We start from the raw sequence: 21,201 nt of genomic DNA, 5'->3' as shown, positions 1-21,201 counted from the left end.
GGAGAAGAGTGGAGAAATAACTCCAGAAAGAATGAAAAGATGGAGCCAAAGCAAAAACAACACCCAGTTGTGGATGTGACGGGTGATGGAAGTAAAGTCTGATGCTGTAAAGAGTAATACTGCATAAGAACCTGGAATGTTAGGTCCATGAATCAAGGCAAATTGGAAATGGTCAAGCAGGAGATGGCAAGAGTGAACATCGACATTTTAGGAATCGGTGAACTAAAATGGACTGGAATGGGTGAATTTAACTCAGATGACCATTATATCTACACTGTGGGCAAGAATTCCTTAGAAGAAATGGAATAGCCATCATAGTCAACAAGAGTCCAAAATGCAGTACTTGGATGCAATCTCATCAACAACCGAATGATCTCTGTTCATTTCCAAGGTAAACCATTCAATATCACAGTAATCCAAGTCTATGCCCTGACCAGTAATGCTGAAGAAGCTGAATGTTTCTATGAAGACCTACAAGGCTTTCTGGAACTAACACCCCCAAAAGATGTCCTTTTCATTATAGGGGACTGGCATGCAAAAGTAGGACGTCAAGAGCTACCTGGAGTAACAGGTAAATTTGGCCTTGGACTACAAAACAAAGCAAGTCAAAGGCTAACAGAGTTTTGCCAAGAGAACATGCTGGTCATAGTAAACACCCTCTTCCAACAACACAAGAGAAGATTCTACACATGGACATCACCAGATGGCCAACACTGAAATCAGACTGATTATATTCTTTGCAGCCAAAAGTGAAGAAGCTCTATACAGTTCACAAAAACAAGACCGGGAGCTGACTGTGGCTCAGATCATGAACTCCTTATTGCAAAATTCAGACCTAAATTGAAGAAAGTAGGGAAAACAACAAGACTATGCAGGTAGGACCTAAATCAAATCCCTCACGATTACACAGTGGAAGTGACAAATAGAATCAAGGGATTAGATGTGATAGAGTGCCTGAAGAACTATGGAGAAGGTTTGTGGCATTGAACAGGAGGCAGTGATCAAGACCATCACCAAGAAAAAGACATGCAAAAATGCAAAAAGGCAAATTGTTATCTGGTGAGACCTTAAAAATAGCTGATAAAAGAAGAGAAGCTAAAGGCAAAGGAGAAAAGGAAATATACCCATTTGAATGCAGAGTTCCAAACAATAGCAAGGAGAGATAGAAAGCCTTCCTCAGTGATCAATGCAAAGAAACAGAGGAAAACAATAGAATGGGAAAGACTAGAGATCTCTTCAAGAAAATCAGAGATACCAAGGGAATATTTCATGCAAAGATGAGCACAATAAAGGATAAAAATTGTATGGACCTAGCAGAAGCAGAAAATATTAAGAAGAGGTGGCAAGAATACACAGAAGAACTATACAAAAAATATCTTCATGACCAAGATAACCACAAGAGTGTGATCACTCACCTAGAGCCAGACATCCTGGAATGAAAAGTCAAGTGGGCCTTAGGAATCATCACTATGAACAAAGCTAGTGGAGGTAATGGAATTCCAGTTGAGCTACTTCAAATCCTGAAAGATGATGCTGTGAAAGTGCTGCACTCAATATGCCAGCAAACCTGGAAAACTCAGCAGTGGCCACAGGACTGGAAAAGGTCAGTTTTCATTCCAATCTCTAAGAAAGGCAATGCCAAGAATGCTCAAACTACCGCACAATTGCACTCATCTCACATGATAGTAAAGTAATGCTCAAAATTCTCTAAGCCAGGCTTCAATAGCGGGTGAATGGTGAACTTTCAGATGTTCAAGCTGGATTCAGAAAAGGCAGAGGAACCAGAGATCAAATTGTCAACATCCACTGGATCATTGAAAAAGCAAGAGAGTTCCAGAAAAACATCTACTTTTGCTTTACTGACTTTGCCAAAGGCTTTGACTGTGTGGATCACCACAAACTGTGGAAAATTCTGAAAAGATTGGAATACCAGACCACCTAACCTGGCTTCTGAGAAATCTGTATGCAAGTCAGGAAGAAACAGATAGAATTGGACATGGAACAACAGACTGGTTCCAAATCAGGAAAAGAGCATGTCAAAGGCTATGTATTGTCACTCTGCTTTTTAACTTATATGCAGAGTACATCATGAGCAATGCTGGACTTGATGAGGCACAAGTTGGAATCATGATTGCCAGGAGAAATATCAATAACCTCAGATATGCAGATGACACCACCCTTATGGCAGAAGGCAAAGAACTAAAGAGCCTCTTAATGAAAGTGAAAGAGGAGAGTAAAAAAGTTGGTTTAAAACTCAACATTCAGAAAACTAAGATATTGGCATCTAGTCCCATTCACTTCGTGGCAAATATTGAGGAATCAGTGGAAACAGTGAGAGACTTTATTTTGGGGGGCTCCAAAATCACTACAGATGGTGACTGCAGCCATGAATTTAAAAGACGCTTGCTCCTTGGAAGAAAAGCTATGACCAACCTAGACAGCACATTAAAAAGCAGAGGCATTACTTTACCAATAAAGGTCAGTCTAGTCAAAGCTATGGTTTTCCCAGTAGTCGTGTATGGGTGTGAGAGTTGGACCATAAAGAAAGCTGAGCACTGAATAATAGATGCTTTTGAACTGTGGTGTTGGAGAAGACTCTTGAGAGTCCCTTGGACTGCAAGGAGATCCAACCAGTTCATCCTAAAGGAAATCAGTCCTCAATATTCATTGGAAGGACTGATGCTGAAGCTGAAACTCTGATACTTTGGCTACCTGATGCAAAGAACTGAATCATTGGAAAAGACCCTGATGCAGGGAAAGATTGAAGGCAGGAGGAGAAGGGGACGACAGAGGATTAGATATTTGAATGGCATCACTGACACACTGGACATGAGTTTGAGTAGGCTCTGGGAGCTGGTGATGGACAGGGAAGCCTGGCATGCTTCAGTCCATGAGGTCACATGGACACGACTGAGCAACTGAACTGAACTGAGAGATTCAGAAATACCACTGTAAGATTACAATCACAAGGACAGAAAAACATCCTAAAATCCTTCCTGTGGAAGGTTACATGGAACACCCTCCTCACCTTCCAAACTCCACTCATCCCTCATCTAAATTCTCCCAGACTCTCCTCTTAAAACCATGGACAAGTCACTGTGTCCTTGTCCTTTTTTTTTAAGTCTCCCACAGGCTTCCCCTGAGTCTCAAAAGGCTGGCTCAAGTGTTAATGATTAGGAAATGTCAGATACTAAAATAAAGAATAGCTGATGCAAGGCCCAAACAGATTGTGAAGGCTGAGGCTTCCAGGAGAGGGAATACCTGAGCTTTCCAGGGAGACCCTGGGAGGAGTGTTCCTGGCAGACAGCTTGGCCTGAGCAAAGACCCAGAAATATGAGCTCAGGCCTGGGCAGGATGTACAAGTGGTTGAGTGTGGACGGGCATGAGGTGTGAAGCGAGCAGACTGGTGAGAGGCAGGTTGGTGAGCAGGTGAGACTGGTAGGTTTCTTCCTGCAGGCAATGCCCAGCATTGGAGGATTCTGAACAGGGATGATGGGGCCTGAGCCCACTCTGACAGGATCTGAGGGGCAGGAGAATGGAGAAGAGACTGGCATGAGGGGCTGGAGGTCAGGATGGAGAGGATGGGTGGCCTTGTTACACACCTAGGACAAGGGCCCTTTGAGAAGCCTGGCTGCGCATGAGAGAGAGGTAGGCAAGTACACCTGGAGGCAGGTATAGGGCTCAAGGAGGCCTTTTAAAGGTGAGAGACTTCTAAAGACAAGGACAGAAGGAATGAAATTGATTTCAGGTTTGTTGGGGACCCATGAAGGGGTCTGGCGTAGTTCTGAGGACCCAGCAGAGGCAGAAACCATGAGGTTGTGGCAGGAAAAGCAAACAAGCTCAGCTGGGGGCAGCTTCATTCCTGCCCCAAACATACAGAACATTTGCTGCTCTGGGTTCCCCATCTAACGGTTCTGGATTTTTTTTTTTTCTTTCTTTTTTTACTAGCAAACTACAGAGCCAAACTTCTGTGCATGCATGCTAAGTTGCTCAGTCGTGTCCAACTCTTTGCAATCCTATGTACCATAGCCCACCAGGCCCTGCCATCCATGGGATTCTCCAGACAAGAATACTAGAATGGGTTGCCATGATCTCCTCCAGGGGATCTTTCCGACCCAGGGGTCGAACCCGCATATGTCTCCTGCATTGGCAGGCAGGTTCTTTATCACTAGCGCCACCTGGGAAGATCCTCTTAATTGCCATCAACAAGTAGGCCATCAGCCTCATCGATCCCAGAACCATGGTGAGCAGTGACAGGGAAGAACAGGCCGGGGTAGGCTTTTCTGTCTATACTTCTAACAGGCCCTCAAACCCAGGCTCCATGAGACCCTGTCAGCCACCACCATCCTCATTTCATCCACCCTGCTGGCCACACGTCTTGAGAGGTTGTCAATGTTTGCTGTGTCTACTTCCTTACCTCTCATCTCTTCATCAAAACTGCTCTCTGAGTTACAAAGTCCTCACTTTAGTTACCAAGTCCTAAATCCATTCAACTCTTTAGTGCTTGGTCTTTCAGCATCATCAGATGCTACCACCCACTTCCTCCCTCCAAAATGCTCTTTGTTCACTTTAGTCAGGGTGGCAGTCTGTGCTGGGGTAACTGATGCTCAGATGTGTGGGCCTGAGCAGTTCCTACCAAAGGGCCCAGGAGGCAGAGTCCTACCACTGACACAGGAGGGCACAACTGGGGCTGCTGGTAAAGAGGGCATGACCTCCAACTTCCCCTTCGCCCCATGGGCCCACTTACCTGGTTTTCCTCACATCTTCCTTGGTCTTCCTCTCAGACACTTCCCTGGGCTGCTTCTCTACCCAGCCCAGACTCTGTTCCCCAAGACTATGTCTTCTTGTATCCCTCTTCCAATTCCACTGAATCATCTTATTTGGGACAACAGTTTCCATTTCTTGAGGCTCTTAAAATTCCAATTCCAGCCCCATACACCTGACGGCCTCCTGGGCTTCCTTGGCTATCCCACTAGCTGGTCCCAACCACAGCCTGCCTCGCACAGCAGTTCCGTGGCACAGCTGGACTCTACCCTCTGGCTCCTTTCCCCATCTGAGGGCCCAAGTCTTTCATGCGGGTAGTGTCTCTGGGCTGGAGCTGAGGACAGTGAGGCCAGACAGTCCAGATGTTCAGCTTCAGACTCCCACTGCTCCCACAGGACATCCTGACCACTCACCCCTTCACCAAGATCTCCAACTAGAACAGAGGCAACACCCTGCACATCAGCATATACATGGGAATATGAGGTCCAGAGAAGGAGGGGGAGTAGGTGATGGTCACACAGTGGGATGCAACTCACTGCTTCTAACACTGGGTTCTCAGTTCTAGTTTCCCTTGATGGTCAAAGGTCACTGGGTGGACATGGGATTGAGCACATCATCCCCTTGGGGAATCAGCCAGCGACAAACTATAAGGAAGCAGCCCATGCACACTGTACAACAGGATGTGTGAGTGGGGTGAGATCTTTGCCCTGCTCATGCCCATGCCACCTCTCCTTCTCTGACTCTGAACGGCATCACTCTGGCACTCCTCCCTTGTCTTTGTCAGCCTGAGTGACCACAGAGAGCCCCAAAGATTGTATCAATTACCTTCTGAGTTCCTGAGAGGTTGCCTTTATTTACACGCTGATGTTCACCACAGCCACTCCTTAGTGGGGAATACTATGAAGGGTTAGAATGAGACAAATCCTGTGACACCCGGAGAGAAACCAGCTCCAGCTCCAGGATAACAAGTATTTTCCATTTGCTCATCCCCTTGAAATGCATTCTTTATAGAAAGGCTAGACCAGAATGGTTTTTTGAGAATCTCCCTAGCTCTCCTGAACTCCTTTCTTGACCTTTCTCTACTATCAGGTCACCCTGAGGTACAGAGAGGAAGGAGAAAGCGACTGTGGCTAAATTTCCTCCAAGAACATCCTGTACGAGAATGATGACACACTAGTAGAGGAGGAATGTACTATATAAAAGGATTCCTCAGAGGAGGATTCAACAACAGGGGTCTCAGGGTTGAATTTCAGGGCTGGGGTGTCTTTGGTGGGTTCTGTGGATCTAGACTCTTTGTGGTAGGGGGGTCATTATGTTTCACTTGTGGGGGAGGTGTCTGTCTGATGATCACTTAGCTACGAACTTGGTTTGATGGTCTTCTTGGGGGATGCTGGTGCTATGACCTCCCCCTTGTGGGCCTCTGGCGATTAAACCTGCCCTCTGGAGAGGGCACTGCCTTGAGGGGCACTGGTGCTCTGACCTCTCTCTTAGGGGATGCTAGGGGTCTGGCTTCCATCTTGGGGGGTGCTGGTGGTTTAATCACCCCCTTGGGGTGCACTGGTGGTTTGACCTCCCCCTTGAGTGGCGCTGGTGGTTTGATGTCCCCCTTGGTGGACACTGGTGGCTTGATTTTCTCCTTGGGAGACACAGGTGGTTTGACATTCCCCTTGGGGGACACTGGTGATCTGATGTTCTTGGCAACCCCTGGTAGCATGTTTCTCTTAGGAGGATCCTGATGGTGTGACAGCTTCCTCCCCGGGGGCTGTTGTGATACAGAAGGAGCTTGGGTAGCTGAGGGTTCTTTTGATCTAGGCTGGCTGGAAGATGGCAAGAGTCCAAGGGTTTCCAATGACCCTTTTTCCATGTTAGAGGCTGTTTCCTCAATGTCTGTAGAAGACAGAAAAGACATAAGCATATATTCCTCAATGTCACAATACCACAATCTATGTTTTTTATGTGGTGAACTCATAGTTACCTATTAAATGTTACAATCATTCCCATCTCCCCAGGCTCATTCTTCTGAGCTTCCTCCCCTAAGATTTTGGGCAAGCTTATATCAAGCCCTTCAATTCTGCCTGGCACAAAAAAGTCCATTATATGAGTGTGAGGCTTACCAAGGAAGCTCTCAGAAAGAAGGGACTAACATTAGCTTAAAGATTATATATATGTGTGTGTGTGTGTGTGTGTGTGTGTGTGGTGTGTGTTTTATTATAATTGCTTCCAAATCAGCTCATATAGAAAAAATGAACACTAAACTGTTAGATTCTTGAGGGAAAGGACTTTGATTTCCTTGCCACTATACTTCCATTACCAGAAAAATATTTGTCACACACTAGGTGCTTGTTAATTTTTTTTAAACTAATTTACTGATAAAAAAAAAAAACTGGTAATAGAGAGCTAGAGAATTCAGACCTACTTCATACTCAAGACAATTTTTTAAATGGATAAACACAAAAAAAACTTATTTAAATTAAGAGTTCATAATAATAGTTTTTTTTTCTTTAAATTTTGTTTTATTTTTAAACTTTACAATATTGTATTAGTTTTATTAGTTTTGGCTAATATTGTATTAGCCAAATATCGAAATGAATCCGCCACAGGTAAACATGATAACCTAAAGAGGTAAGCCCACAATACTGTCTATAGGATACTCACTTTAGATATAAAAATACATATAGATTAAAAGTAAAAAGATAGAAAAAGATATACCATATTAACTCTACTGAAAAGAAAGATGAAGTTGCTGTTAATACTACACCAAGTAATTCAGAGCAAAGAATACTACCAGGAATAAAGGAAGTAATTTCATAATCAAATAGAGAGATTATCTTATCAAGAAGATATACAATTCTAAATATTTATGCAACTATGAGTTTCAAAACACTTAAAGCAGACAAAAATAGGACAGCAAAGAGAAATAAACAAAACTACAATTACACTTAAAGATTTAAATACTTCATTCTCAATAACTGAACCAAAATCAGTACGATATAGAAGACTTGAAAAACACCATTAACCAACTTTATCTAATTGACATTTATAGAACAGTCTACCCAATAATAAGAGAATACATATTCTTTTCATATGCACATGGAAAACTTACCAAGATAGAACATACCCTGGGCCTCAAATTGTGATAATGAATTTAAAAGGATTAAGTCATACAAAGTATGTTCTCTGACCATACAGAATTAAAGTAGAAGGTAATAAAGACACCTGGAAAAATCCTCAATATTTGGAAACTAACATACTTCTAAATAATCCCCAGGACAAAGAAGGACAAACATTACCTGATTTTAAGACTTGCTATAAAGCTACAGTAATCTAGGTAATATGATATTGGCATAAATATAAACAGATGAATAAAACAGAAATCGAGAGTCTAGAAGCAGACCCACAAATAAATAAAGAAATCATTTTTCATAAACATACAAAGGTAATTCAGTGGAGAAATGATAGCTTTCTACTGAAGTACAGCTGATTTACAATGTTGCGTTAGTCTCAGGCGTACAGCGTACTGATTCAGTGTTTTTGCAGATTATATTTCATTAAGTGTTATTATAAGATTTGGGGTATAATTCATCTGTGCTAAACAGTAAATCCTTGTTGCTGACAAACAGGTAATGTTTGTCCTTCTTTGTCCTGTGGGTTATTTAGAAGTATGTTAGTTTCCAAATATTGAGGATTTTCCATATATCTTTATTAGTTTCTACTTTAATTCCATATGGTCAGAGAACATACTTTGTAGGACTTGTTTGTACCTGTTAATCCCACACCTCTAATTTGCCCCTCCCCGCTTCCTGTCCCTTCTGTAATCATAAGCTTGTTTTCTATGTCTGTGAGTCTGTTTCTGTTTTGTATACAGATTCATTTGTACTTTTTTTAGATTCCATGTATAAGTTATTCAATATTTATCTTCTCTGTCTGACATTTCACTAAGCATAATATCCTCTAGGTGTATCCACATTGCCAGAAATGGCAATAATTCATTCTCATTTATGGCTTAGTAATATACACATACATACACATACATCCCACATCTTCTTAACCATTTGTTGATGGGCACTGGGTTGCTTCCATGCTTTGGCTATTATAAATAGTGCTATTATGAACACTGGGGTTGCATATATCTTTTTTAACTAATTTTTTTTTCCAGATATACACCCAGGAGTGGACCTGCTGATCATATGGTATCTCTATCTCTCCAACATTTGTTATTTGTAGACTTTTTGATGACAGCCACTCTGACCAGTGTGAGGTGATTTCTCATTGTGGTTTTGATTTGCATTTTCTTAACAATTAGTGATGTTGAGCATCTTTTCATGTGCCTGTTGGCCTTCTGTATGTCCTTTTTGGAAAAATGTCTACTTAGATCTTCTGCCCATTTTTTAACTGGATTTTTTCTACTGAGTTGTATGAGCTGTCTGTATTCTTTGGATATTAATCCCTTGTCAGTCCCATCATTTGCATGTATTTTCTCCCATTCTTTAGGTTGTATTTTTGTTACTGATGTTTTCCTTTGCTGTGCAAGAGCTTTTAAGTTTGACTAGGTCCCATTTCTTTGTTTTTATTTCTTTTGTCTGGGGAGACTGATCAAAGAAAATATCGCTATGATTTATGTCAGGTTCTCTTCTAGGAGCTTTATGGTGTCACATCCTACACTTAGGTCTTTAAAATATGTTGAGTTTATTTTTGTACATGGTGTGAGGGAATGTTCTAATTTCACTATTTACATGTGACTGCCCAGTTTTCCCAGCACCACATATTGAATGGACTATCTTCTTACCATTATGTACATTCTTGCCTCCTCTGTTGTAGATTAATTGACCATAAATGCATGAGCTCTTCTTGAAGAGACTATTAAAGGATGAACTACAGCCAAAAAGATGCAGCCAAAGATGGAGAAGCGCTATACAGTCAGCAAAAACAAGACCAGGAGCTGACTGTGGCTCAGATCATGAACTCCTTATTGCCAAATTCAGACTTAAATTGAAGAAAGTAGGGAAAACCACTAGACCATTCAGGTATGACCTAAATCAAATCCCTTATGATTATACAGTGGAAGTGAGAAATAGATTTAAGGGACTAGATCTGATAGAGTGCCTGATGAACTATGGAATGAGGTTCGTGACATTGTACAGGAGACAGGGATCAAGACCATCCCCATGGAAAAGAAATGCAAAAAATCAAAATGGCTGTCTGGGGAGGCCTTACAAATAGCTGTGAAAAGAAGAGAAGTGAAAAGCAAAGGAGAAAAGGAAAGATATAAGCATCTGAATGCAGAGTTCCAAAGAATAGCAAGAAGAGATAAGAAAGCCTTCTTCAGCAATCAATGCAAAGAAATAGAGGAAAACAACAGGATGGGAAAGACTAGAGATCTGTTCAAGAAAATTAGAGATACCAAGGGAACATTCCATGCAAAGATGAGCTCGATAAAGGACAGAAATGGTATGAACCTAACAGAAGCAGAACATATTAAGAAGAGATGGCAAGAATACAGAAGAACTGTACAAAAAGATCTTCACAACCCAGATAATCACAATGGTGTGATCACTGACCTAGAGCCAGACATCCTAGAATGTGAAGTCAAGTGGGCCTTAGAAAGCATCACTACGAACACAGCTAGTGGAGGTGATGGAATTCCAGTTGAGCTATTTCAAATCCTGAAAGATGATGCTGTGAAAGTGCTGCACTCAATTTGCCAGCAAATTGGGAAAAATCAGTAGTGGCCACAGGACTGGAAAACGTCAGTTTTCATTCCTATCCCAAAGAAAGGCAATGCCAAAGGATGTTCAAACTACTGCACAATTGCACTCATCTCACGCACTAGTAAAGTAATGCTCAAAATTCTCCAAGCCAGGCTTCAGCAATATGTGAACCATGAACTTCCTGATGTTCAAGCTGGTTTTAGAAAAGGCAGAGGAACCAAAGATCAAATTGCCAACATTTGCTGGATCATGGAAAAAGCAAGAGAGTTCCAGAAAAACATCTATTTCTGCTTTATTGACTATGCTATGCCAAAGCCTTTGACTGTGTGGATCACAATAAACTGTGGGAAATTCTAAAAGAGATGGGAATACCAGACTACCTGACCTGCCTCTTGAGAAAACTATATGCAGGTCAGGAAGCAACAGTTAGAACTGGACATGGAACAACAGACTGGTTCCAAATAGGAAAAGGAGTACATCAAGACTGTATATTGTCACCCTGTTTAATTAACTTATATGCAGAGTACATCATGAGAAATGCTGGGCTGGAAGAAGCACCAGCTGGAATCAAGATTGCCAGGAAAAATATCAATAACCTCAGATATGCAGATGACACCACCCTTATGGCAGAACGTGAAGAGGAACTAAAAAGCCTCTTGATGAAAGTGAAAAAGGAGAGTGAAAAAGTTGGCTTAAAGCTCAACATTCAGAAAATGAAGATCATGGCATCCGGTTGCATCACTTCATGGGAAGATCATGGCATCTGGTCCCATCACTTCATGGCAAATAGTTGGGGAAACAGTGGAAACAGTGTCAGACTTTATTTTTGGGGGCTCCAAAATCACTGCCGATGGTGATTGCAGCCATGAAATTAAAAGACGCTTACTCCTTGGAAGGAAAGTTATGACCAATCTAGATAGCATATTGAAAAGCAGAGACATTACTTTGCCAACAAGTTCCGTCTAGTCAAGGCTATAGTTTTTCCAGTGGTCATGTATGGATGCGAGAGTTGGACTGTGAAGAAAGCTGAGTGCCGAAGAATTGATGCTTTTGAACTGTGGTGTTGGAGAAGACTCTTAAGAGTCCCTTGGACTGCAAGGAGGTCCAACCAGTCCATTCTAAAGGAGATCAGCCCTGGGTGTTCTTTGGAAGGAATGATGCTAAAGCGGAAACTCCAGTACTTTGGCCACCTCATGCAAAGAGTTGACTCATTGGAAAAGACTCTGATGCTGGGAGGGATTGGGGACAGTAGGAAAAGGGGATGACAGAGGATGAGATGGCTGGATGGCATCACTGACTCGATGGACGTGAGTTTGAGTGAACTCCGGGAGATGGTGATTGACAGAGAGGCCTGGCGAGCTGTGATTCATGGGGTTGCAAAGAGTTGGACACGACTGAGACACTGAACAGAACTGAAAATCACTGCAGATGGTGACTGTAGCCAAGAAATGAAAAGACACTTGCTCCTTGGAAGAAAAGTTATGACCAACTTAGACAGCATATTAAAAAGCAGAGACATCACTTTGCCAACAAAGGTCCACCTAGTCAAAGCTATGGTTTTTCCTGTAGTCATATATGGATGTGAGAGCTGGACTATAAAGAAATCTGAGTGCTGGAGAATTGATTCTTTTGAACTGTGGTGTTGGAGAAGACTCTTCAGAGTCCGTTGGACTGCCAGAAGATCCAACCAGTCCAACCTAAAGGATATCAGTCCTGATTATTCATTGGAAGGGCTGATGCTGAAGCTGAAACTCCAAAACTTTGGCCACCTGATGTGAAGAGCTGACTCACTGGAAAAGACCCTGATACTGGGAAAGATTGAAGCTGGGAGAAGGGGACAATAGAGGATGAGATGGTTGTATGACATCACCAACTATGGACATGAGTTTGAGTAAACTCCGGGAGTTGGTGATGGACAGGGAGGCCAGGCATGCTGCAGACCATGGGGTTGCAAAGAGTCGGACACAACTGAATGACTGAACTGAACTGAGTCCTACAGCCACTGCTGAGTTTTCCCAATTTGCTGACATATTGACAGTTGCACTTTAATAACATCATCTTTGAGGATTTTAAATAGATCAACTAGAATTCTGGCACCTACACTAGCTTTGTTTGCAGTAATGCTTCCGAAGGCCTACTTGATTTCACACTGTAGGATGTGTTGCTCTAGATGAGTGACCACACTATCATGGATATCCGGAGTCATTAGGACTTTTCTTGTCGAGTTCTGTGTACTCCTGCCACTTCTTAATCTCTTCTTTCTGAATGTTGAGCTTTAAGCCAACTTTTTCACTCTCTTTCACTTTCATCAAGAGGCTTTTGAATTCCTCTTCACTTTCTGCCATAAGGATGGTGTCATCTGCATATCTGAGGTTATTGATATTTCTCCCGGCAATCTGGATTCCAGCTTGTGCTTCTTCCAGTCCAGCGTTTCTCATGATGTACTCTGCATATAAGTTAAATAAGCAGGGTGACAATATACAGCCTTAACGTACTCCTTTTTTGAGCATTACTTTACTAGCGTGTGAGATGAGTGCAATTGTGCGGTAGTTTGAGCATTCTTTGGCATTGCCTTTCTTTGGGATTGGAATGAAAACTGACCTTTTCCAGTCCTGTGGCCACTGCTGAGTTTTCCAAATTTGCTGGCAAATTGAGTGCAGCACTTTCACAGCATCATCTTGAAATAGCTCAACTGGAATTCCATCACCTCCACTAGCTTTGTTCATAGTGATGCTTTTTAAGGCCCACTTGACTTCACATTCCAGGATGTCTGGCTCTAGGTCAGTGATCACACCTAGATCACCCCTAGAGGGGCCTGTAATCCTCTCCAGATAACAGGGAGATCAGTGATTGCCATCATTACTCTTTCCCTCTACACTGCCCCACATCACAGGTTTCTCCAAGAAAAGAGCTTGTGCATACATAAAGTGCCCAGCCTTTCATGGCTGCCATCCAGAGGATATATCCCACAGCCTTGCTCTGGTGGCCAGTAGGGCTTGTGTTCATAGGTTCATTGGGATGGTAGCTAAGAAAGAAATAGTTCACAACAATCAGTCCCTCTAGGGCTCAGTGCAAAGGGAAAAGACAGAAACATGCATCTCCCAGTCTGCCCCTGAAAGTGGTATATTTGCATAGTTTTAAAAGTTGTTACCTGAGGGTCTGGCTTCTAATCAGCCTGTATCAAAGTGCTGACTAAGATCCTCCCCTTTGGAACACTGAGAGTACTTGGAACTCTCTCATCTTCTGGGGCCACTATGAACCAAGCAGACATCTCTGCCAACTACAAATGTGTAAGCTAGGGCCGGGTTGATAGATAAGGTTCAGTTCCTACACCATACCACGCCTTCAAGACTGGGAGAGGTAGCTGTTTTATCTAATGCGTAGAAACCAACACAGAGCCAAGGGAAAAGAATAAACAGAGGAATATCTTCCAAATGAAAGAACATGACCTTAATGAAAAGGAGATAAGTGATTTATCTGATAAAGAGTTCAAAATAATGGGCCTAAAGATGATCACCAGGAGAACAAGGCATAAATAAAATGAGAATTTTAACAAAGAAATACAAAATATAAGAAAGCACCAAACAAATCACAGAGTAGAGAAATACAATAACTAAACTAAAAAATTCAATAGAGAGGTTCAACAACAGACTTGATGAGCCAGAAGAAATGATCAATGAACTTGAAGATGGAACAGTGGAATTTACCCAACCAGAGAAACAAAAAGAATCAAAAATAGTGAAAATAGTTTAATGGATTTATTTGCCCATATCAAGAGGAACAATATGCACATTGTAGAGATTCCAGTGGAGAAGGCAATGGCAACCCACTCCAGTCCTCTTGCCTGGAAAATCCCATGGATGGAGGAGCCTGGTAGGTTGCAGTCCATGGGGTCGCTAAGAGTCGGACACGACTGGGCGACTTCACTTTCACTTTTCACTTTCATGCATTGGAGGAGGAAATGGCAACCTACTCCAGTGTTCTTGCCTGGAGAATCCCAGGGACGGGGGAGCCTGGTGGGCTTCTGTCTATGGGGTGGCACAGAGTCGGACACGACTGAAGCGACTTAGCAGCAGCAGCAGCAGAGATTCCAGAAGTAAAAGAGAGAGTGAAAGAAACAAAACTTCTTTGAAAAAAGGATAGCTGAAAACATCCCTAACCTGGAGAAGGAAACAGACATTTAGATCTAGGAAGTCCAGAGAGGTCCAAATAAGATAATGTAAAGAGACACCAAGCAAGATGTACTATAATTAATTATCAAGCATTAAAGACAAGAAGAGAATCTTACAATCAGCGAGAGAAAATAACTTGTTATGTAAAAGGGAATCCCCAAAAGGCAATCTGCAGATTTCTCACCAGAAACTTTGTAGGCTAAAAGGGAGTGGCACAATATATTCAAAGTGCTGGGGGAAAAAACTACTGACAAAGAAGACTCTGCCCAGCAGAGGAATCCTTCATTATTGAAGGAGAGTTAAAGGGTTTTCAGACAAGCAAGAGCTGAAAGACGAAAGAATTCACCACCACCTGACTGGCCTTACAAGAGCTGTTAAGGGGACTTCCTTAGACTGAAGCAAAGGGGGCACGAACTAGTAACAGGAAAATATGTAAAATATTTAATGTAAAATATTTTACATTATTTTAAATGTTGAAAATATAGAAAATATAAAATGTAAATCTCACTAGTAAAGGTAAGTACATGGTTAAATCTGAAAATAATCTAATGTTGTAATGGTGATATGTTAATCACTTATATCTCTAGTATGAAAGATAAAAGACAAAAGTAGTAAAAAATAACTACAATATTTGTTAATGGATACACAATAGGTAAATTGTGACATCAAAAACATAGATCACTGTGGGTACAGTAAAAACAGAGCTTTAGCTTTAAAGTGTTCAATTTTAAATTACTATCAACTTAAAATAGACTGTTAAAAATACGTTTTATTTAACCTCATGGTAATCATAAGGCAAAAACCTGTACTAGACACAAAAGATAAAGAGATAGGGATCTAAACATGCCACTACAGAAAATCGTCAAACCACAAAGACAGAGAAGAAAGGAAGAAAAGAAAGAATTACAAAACAGGCAGAAAACAACTAGCATAAATTATAAAAGCACATACCTATCAAAAATTGCTTTAAATGTAACTGAACTAAATTTTCTAAAAAGACACAGAGTGGCTGAATGAATAAAAAAACAAGACCTAACTATATGCTGCCTATAAGAGATATTCACTTCAACTTTAAGGACATTCACAGCCTGAAAGTGAAGAGATGGAAAAAGATATTCTGTGCAAATGGAAACCAAAAGAAAGCTAAAATAAAAAGTTCCATGGTTTCCATTCCAACACAACAATGTGAACATACTTAATGCCACTGAGTCATATACTTAAAAATGGTAATCAATTTTGTTATGTAAATATATTTTATCACGTTTCTTAAAAGCCAACAAAAATATTGTTATTAAAATTTTATTTGACTAATGTCTAGTCTACTTAATGTGCACTCTCTGTTCCTCTCCTTTTCCAAATCATACCAATCTTCAAATTCCAGTTCTAATTCTTCCCAGGCTTTTTCCAATCCCAAAACATGTCACTTTTTTTTTTCTGGATTCCAAGAACTATTATTGTTGGAATGAGTTCATTTGACAATTAATTATTCCTGTCTGGTGATAGATCTTCCACTTTATCTTAAATAATTATTCAATTATTTATAAATAACTGGGCTTCCCTGGTGGCTCAGAGGTTAAGGCATCTGCCTGCAACGCACGAGACCTGGGTTCGATCCCTGGGTCAGGAAGATCCCCTGGAGAAGGAAATGGCAACCCACTCCAGTATTCTTGCCTGGAGAATCCCATGGACGGAGGAGCCTAGTGGGCTACAGTCCATGGGGTCACAAAGAGTCCAACACGACTGAGCAACTTCACTTTCACTTTCATATAAATAACTAGATTTATCTTGACTTGATAATAACATGATAATCTTGATGTAATAATCTTGACTAGATTATGTATACTAGATTAAATCTTATCTGAGAGAGTGGCAATATCCTACTCTTAGAGTCAGTCAAGAAGACAAGGTTCTTGAGCTTATGCCTGTGTTTGATTAGTAATGTATTTTAAAATATTCCATTTTTTCTCACTGCACTACTTCTTTCACTTGGTATACCCCAGGCATTTCTGTTTTCAGATTCTTCAGGTTGATAAAGCTTTAGACACTTGCTGTGGCTCTGATGACTCAAGAACTAGAGTTACTGTGTTGGTATGGGATTATGCCCATCACCCCACTGGGGAATCAGTGAACAAGGTATTATAAAGCACCCCACTTCACGCCAGATGACAGAAGGCATGTGTGGGATGAGATCTTTGCCCCTGACTCACACGTATGCCACCTCTCATTCTCAGGATGGCATCACTTTGGCACTTATCCTCTAGTCTTTGTCAGCCTGAATGATCACAGTGGGGTCCAAAGAATACACCATTTACCTTCTGAGTTCCTGAGAGTTGCCTTTATTTACATGCTGATGTTCATTACAGATGAGATTAAAACCTAATACCCAGAGAACAACCAGCTCCAGCTCCAAGATTACAACTATTTTCCCCTTGTTTGTCCCCTTGATATGCACTCTTTAGAGAAAGGTTAGACCAGAATGGTTTTCCTGAGAGCCTCAGCAGCTCTTCTGCACTCACTACCTGACCCCTCTTCACTGTCACCATCCTCAGGCACAGAGAAGAAGAGGAAGAAGGGAGCAAGTTGTGGTTAATTCTTTGCAGACAGGCTTAGGAGGAGGAGGATGGGCTGGATGTGGTGAAAACAGGAAGGGATTCCTCGGAAGATTTAGTATTGGGGGGCCTTTCAGTTTGTTTCTGAGGATGAGAGACATCTATGGAGGAAAATGTTCCATTCGCCTTCATGGCTGATGAAGATTGGAAGGTGGCCTCTCTGGCAGACTCCCGGACGGGTGCTTGGATGGATTCAGAGGCCTTCAAAGTGGGGACCAGGTGTCTAATGTCATCCTCGCCAGGCACTGGTGTCTTGATGGTTTTGCTGACTGGCTCTGATTTGCTGGCTTTCTTCATGGGGACTACTGAAACACGGTTAGAGTCTGGGTATTTCCTTACATTCTTGGTTAAAGCTGGGGAGAGGGCTGCATGAGTCCAGGGAATTTCCGTAACTCGGGAGACAGGATCTATGGATATACATGAAGGTCCTTGATTCTTACTTTCTCTTGTTCGGAGGCTTGTACTCAGAGATTCTATGGGATAGAAAAGACAAAAACACAGATTCTGCAAATGTCACTTCTCCAATATTTGCCAGTCACGTGGTAAGATTCTAGTCATCTTTAAAATGTCAGCCCCTCAATTACCATCTCAGATTTTTTTCCACTACTTCTCTCCCTACCCAGACTTTCCTATGGTCTTCAATTCATCAAGGTGCTGGAGTTTGAGACATTGCTTAATTCACTTTTTAGTTCTAGTAGGTTTTTCAGTTGACTCCTTAAAATTTTTCATATAATAATAAATGCAAATTAAGGAGTTTTATTTCTTCCTTTATGCCTATTATTATTTTACTGAACTGGCTAGGATATCCAGTACAACGTCAAATAGAAGAAAGCGGTAAGAGCTGGTATTATTGATTTATTATTTCTTAAAATTGAGGTAAAGTGATTCACAATGTTGTATTAGTCTCTGATATACAGCAAAGTGATTCAGTTATGCATATATACATATATATTTATTCTTTTCAAATTATTTTCCATGACAGTTTATCAAAGGAAATAACAGTTCCCTGTGCTATACAGTAGGATCTTGTTGTAGTAGTTTGTATCTGCTAATCTAAAATTTCTAATTTATCTTTCCCCGACCCCTTCCTTTCCCTTTCGGTAACCATAATTTTGTTTTCTATGTCTCTGAGTCTGTTTCTGTTTCATATAGAAGTTCATTTGTTTCACATTTTAGATTCCATATATAAGTGGTATCTTATGGTCTTTTCCTTTGTCTTTTTCTTTCTGACTTAGTATGATCATCTCTAGGTCCATCCATTTTGTTGCAAATATCATTATTTCATTCTTTTTCATGGCTGAGTAGTAGTCCATTATAAACCACATTTTTATCCATTCACCTATCAATGGACATTTAAGTTGCTTCTACATCTTGGCTATTGTAAATAGTGCTGCCATAAATACTGGGGTGCATATATCTTTTCAATTTAGAATGTTGTCCATATTCCCAGGGGTGGGATTACTAAATCACATGGCAACTCATATTTTTCTGAGGAACCTCCATACTGTTTTCCATACTGGGTGCATCAATTTACTTTCCTACCACCCATGTAGAAGGGTTTCCTTTTCTTGACACCCTCTCCAGCATCTGTTATTTTTACTTTTTAATAATGGCCATTCTGATGGGTTTGAAGTGATACCTCATTGTAGCTTTGATTTCCATTTCTCTAATAATTAAGTGATACTGAGCATCTTTTCATGAGTCTGTTGGCCATCTGTATGTCTTCTTTGTAAAAAATGTCTATTTAGGTCTTCTGTCTCTTTTTCACTTGAGTTGTTTTTTTGTTATTGAGTTGTATGTGCTATTTGTATATTTTGAAAATTAAGCCCTTTTTGGTTGCATATTTTACAGTCTGTAGGTTGTCTCTTCACTTTGTTTATGGTTTCCTTTGCTATAGAAAAGCTTATGAGTTTGATTAGGTCCCATTTGTTTATTTTTACTTTTATGTCTTTCCCTTGAAAGATGAAAGTAAGAAAATATTGGTATGATTTATGTCAGAGAATGTTTTGCCTATATTCTCTTCTAAGATTTTATGGTGTTCTGTCTTAAAATGTTTAAATCTTTAAGCCATTTTGGGTTTATTTTTGTGTATGGTGAAAGGGTGTGTTCTAACCTTATTGATTTACATGTGGCTGTCCAGCTTTTCCAACACCACTTACTGAAGAGACTGTCTTTTCTCCATTGTATATTGTTGCCTCCTTTGTCAATGATTAACTGCCTATAGGTGTATGGGTTTATTTCTGAGCTCTCTATTCTGTGCCATTGATCCATATGTTTGTTTTTATACCATTACCATGATCTGATTACTACAGATGTGTAGTGCTGTACAACATCTGGGAGGGTTATGTCTTCCCAGGGACTGTTCTTTTTCCTCAGGATTGCTTTGGTGATTTTGAGTCTTTTATAGATCCATTCAAATTTTAGAATTATTTTAGTTCTGTAAAAAACTTCATGGGTAATTTGATAAAAATCACATTAAAATTGTAAACTGCTTTGGGGAGTATTGCCATTTGAACAATATTAACTTTTCCAATCCAAGAGCATAGGATATCTTGCCATTTTTTCAATCACTTTCAATTTCCTTTATCAACTTCTTATAGTTGTCAGCATATAAGCCTTTCACCTCCTCAGTCAGGTTTATTCCTAAGTATTTTTTATACAATTTTAAAAGAAATTATTTTTTTACTTTCCTTTTCTCATATTTCATTGGTAAGTTTAAATAAATGCAACAGATTACTGTATGTTAATCCTATATTCTGCCACCTTGTTGGATTCATTTATCAGTTCTAGTAGTTTTTGTATGGAGTCTTTAGGATTTTCTATATATAGTATCATATCATAGTAAAACGACTATTTTACCTCTTCCAATTTAGAAACTTATTTTTCTCTTTCTTATCTAATTGCTGTGGCTAGGACTTTCAACAGTATATTGAATAGAAGTGACAGTGGACATCCTTGTCTTGTTTTAGATTTTAGAAGGAAGGCTTTAAGCTTTCATCACTGAGTATTGTGTTGGCTACAGGTTTGTCATAAATGGCTTTTATTATCTTGAGATATATTTCCTCTATACCTACTTTGGTAAGAGTTTTTATCATGAGTGGATGTTGAATTTTGTCAGATGTTTTTTCTCCATCATATGTCATATTGGCAATCTCTCTCTCATCTTGCTACAAGTTCATAAATTTTATTAATCTTCTCAAGAACCAACTTTTTATTTTCTCTGTTTGTGTCTTTTCTATGTCTTTGATTCCTGCTGTCTTTATTATCTCCTTCTTTTACTTAGAAAATATTTACTTAATTTTTTCCTAGATTTTTAAGGTAGAAACAATGAATACTAAACCAATCTTTCTTCTAAGATTTAAACTTAGAAATCTCCCTGTAAGTCCTGCTTTAGCTATACCACAAAACTTTAGCTACTGTACATGCATTATCCTTTAAAATATTTTCCAACCTCCTTTTTTTTTTAATTTATTTTAATTGGAGGCTACTTACTTTACAATATTGAGGTGGTTTTGCCATACATTGACATGAATCCGCCACGAGTGTATGTGTGTTCCCCATCCTGAACCCCCCTCCCACTTCCCTCCCCATTCCATCCCTCTGGGTCATCCAAGTACACCAGCCTCGAGCACCCTGCCCCATGCAATGAACCTGGACTGGTGGTCTGTTTCACATATGATAATATACATGTTTCAATGTTATTCTCTCAAATCATCCCACCCTCATCTTCTCCCTCAGAGTCCAAAAGACTGGTCTATACATCTGTGTTTCTTTTGCTGTCTCCCATATAGGGTTATTGTTACCATCTTTCTAAATTCCATATATATGTATTAGTATACCATATTGGTGTTTTTCTTTCTGGCTTACTTCACTCTGTATAATAGGCTCCAGTTTCATCTACCTCATTAGAACTGATTCAAATGTATTCTTTTTAATGGCTGAGTAATA

At 40.4% G+C, this 21,201-nt stretch overlaps 1 protein-coding gene across 10 annotated transcripts in view; it reads right to left on the bottom strand.

Moving 5' to 3' along the window:
* Window positions 1–5,590: 5,590 nt before the first annotated feature.
* Window positions 5,591–21,201, bottom strand: part of LOC133241095 (glycerophosphodiester phosphodiesterase domain-containing protein 4-like) — a 173,786-nt gene continuing 158,175 nt past the window's right edge. For 7 of the 10 annotated variants that reach the window (XM_061406179.1, XM_061406178.1, XM_061406176.1 and 4 more), the window contains one exon: window positions 5,591–6,651. In XM_061406179.1, coding sequence (XP_061262163.1) covers window positions 6,161–6,651 — 491 coding nt within the window. In that variant the 3' untranslated portion in view covers window positions 5,591–6,160. Of the gene's footprint in view, window positions 6,652–16,964; window positions 17,727–21,201 lie in introns of those variants that run through there. The other 3 variants (XM_061406180.1, XM_061406175.1, XM_061406181.1) reach the window with 2 other exon arrangements.

Source organism: Bos javanicus, chromosome 29, assembly GCF_032452875.1.
Source record: "Bos javanicus breed banteng chromosome 29, ARS-OSU_banteng_1.0, whole genome shotgun sequence".
NCBI lineage: Eukaryota > Metazoa > Chordata > Mammalia > Artiodactyla > Bovidae > Bos > Bos javanicus.
The sequence above is the reverse complement of the archived record's forward strand: the minus strand, read 5'-3'. Positions and strand labels throughout refer to the sequence as shown.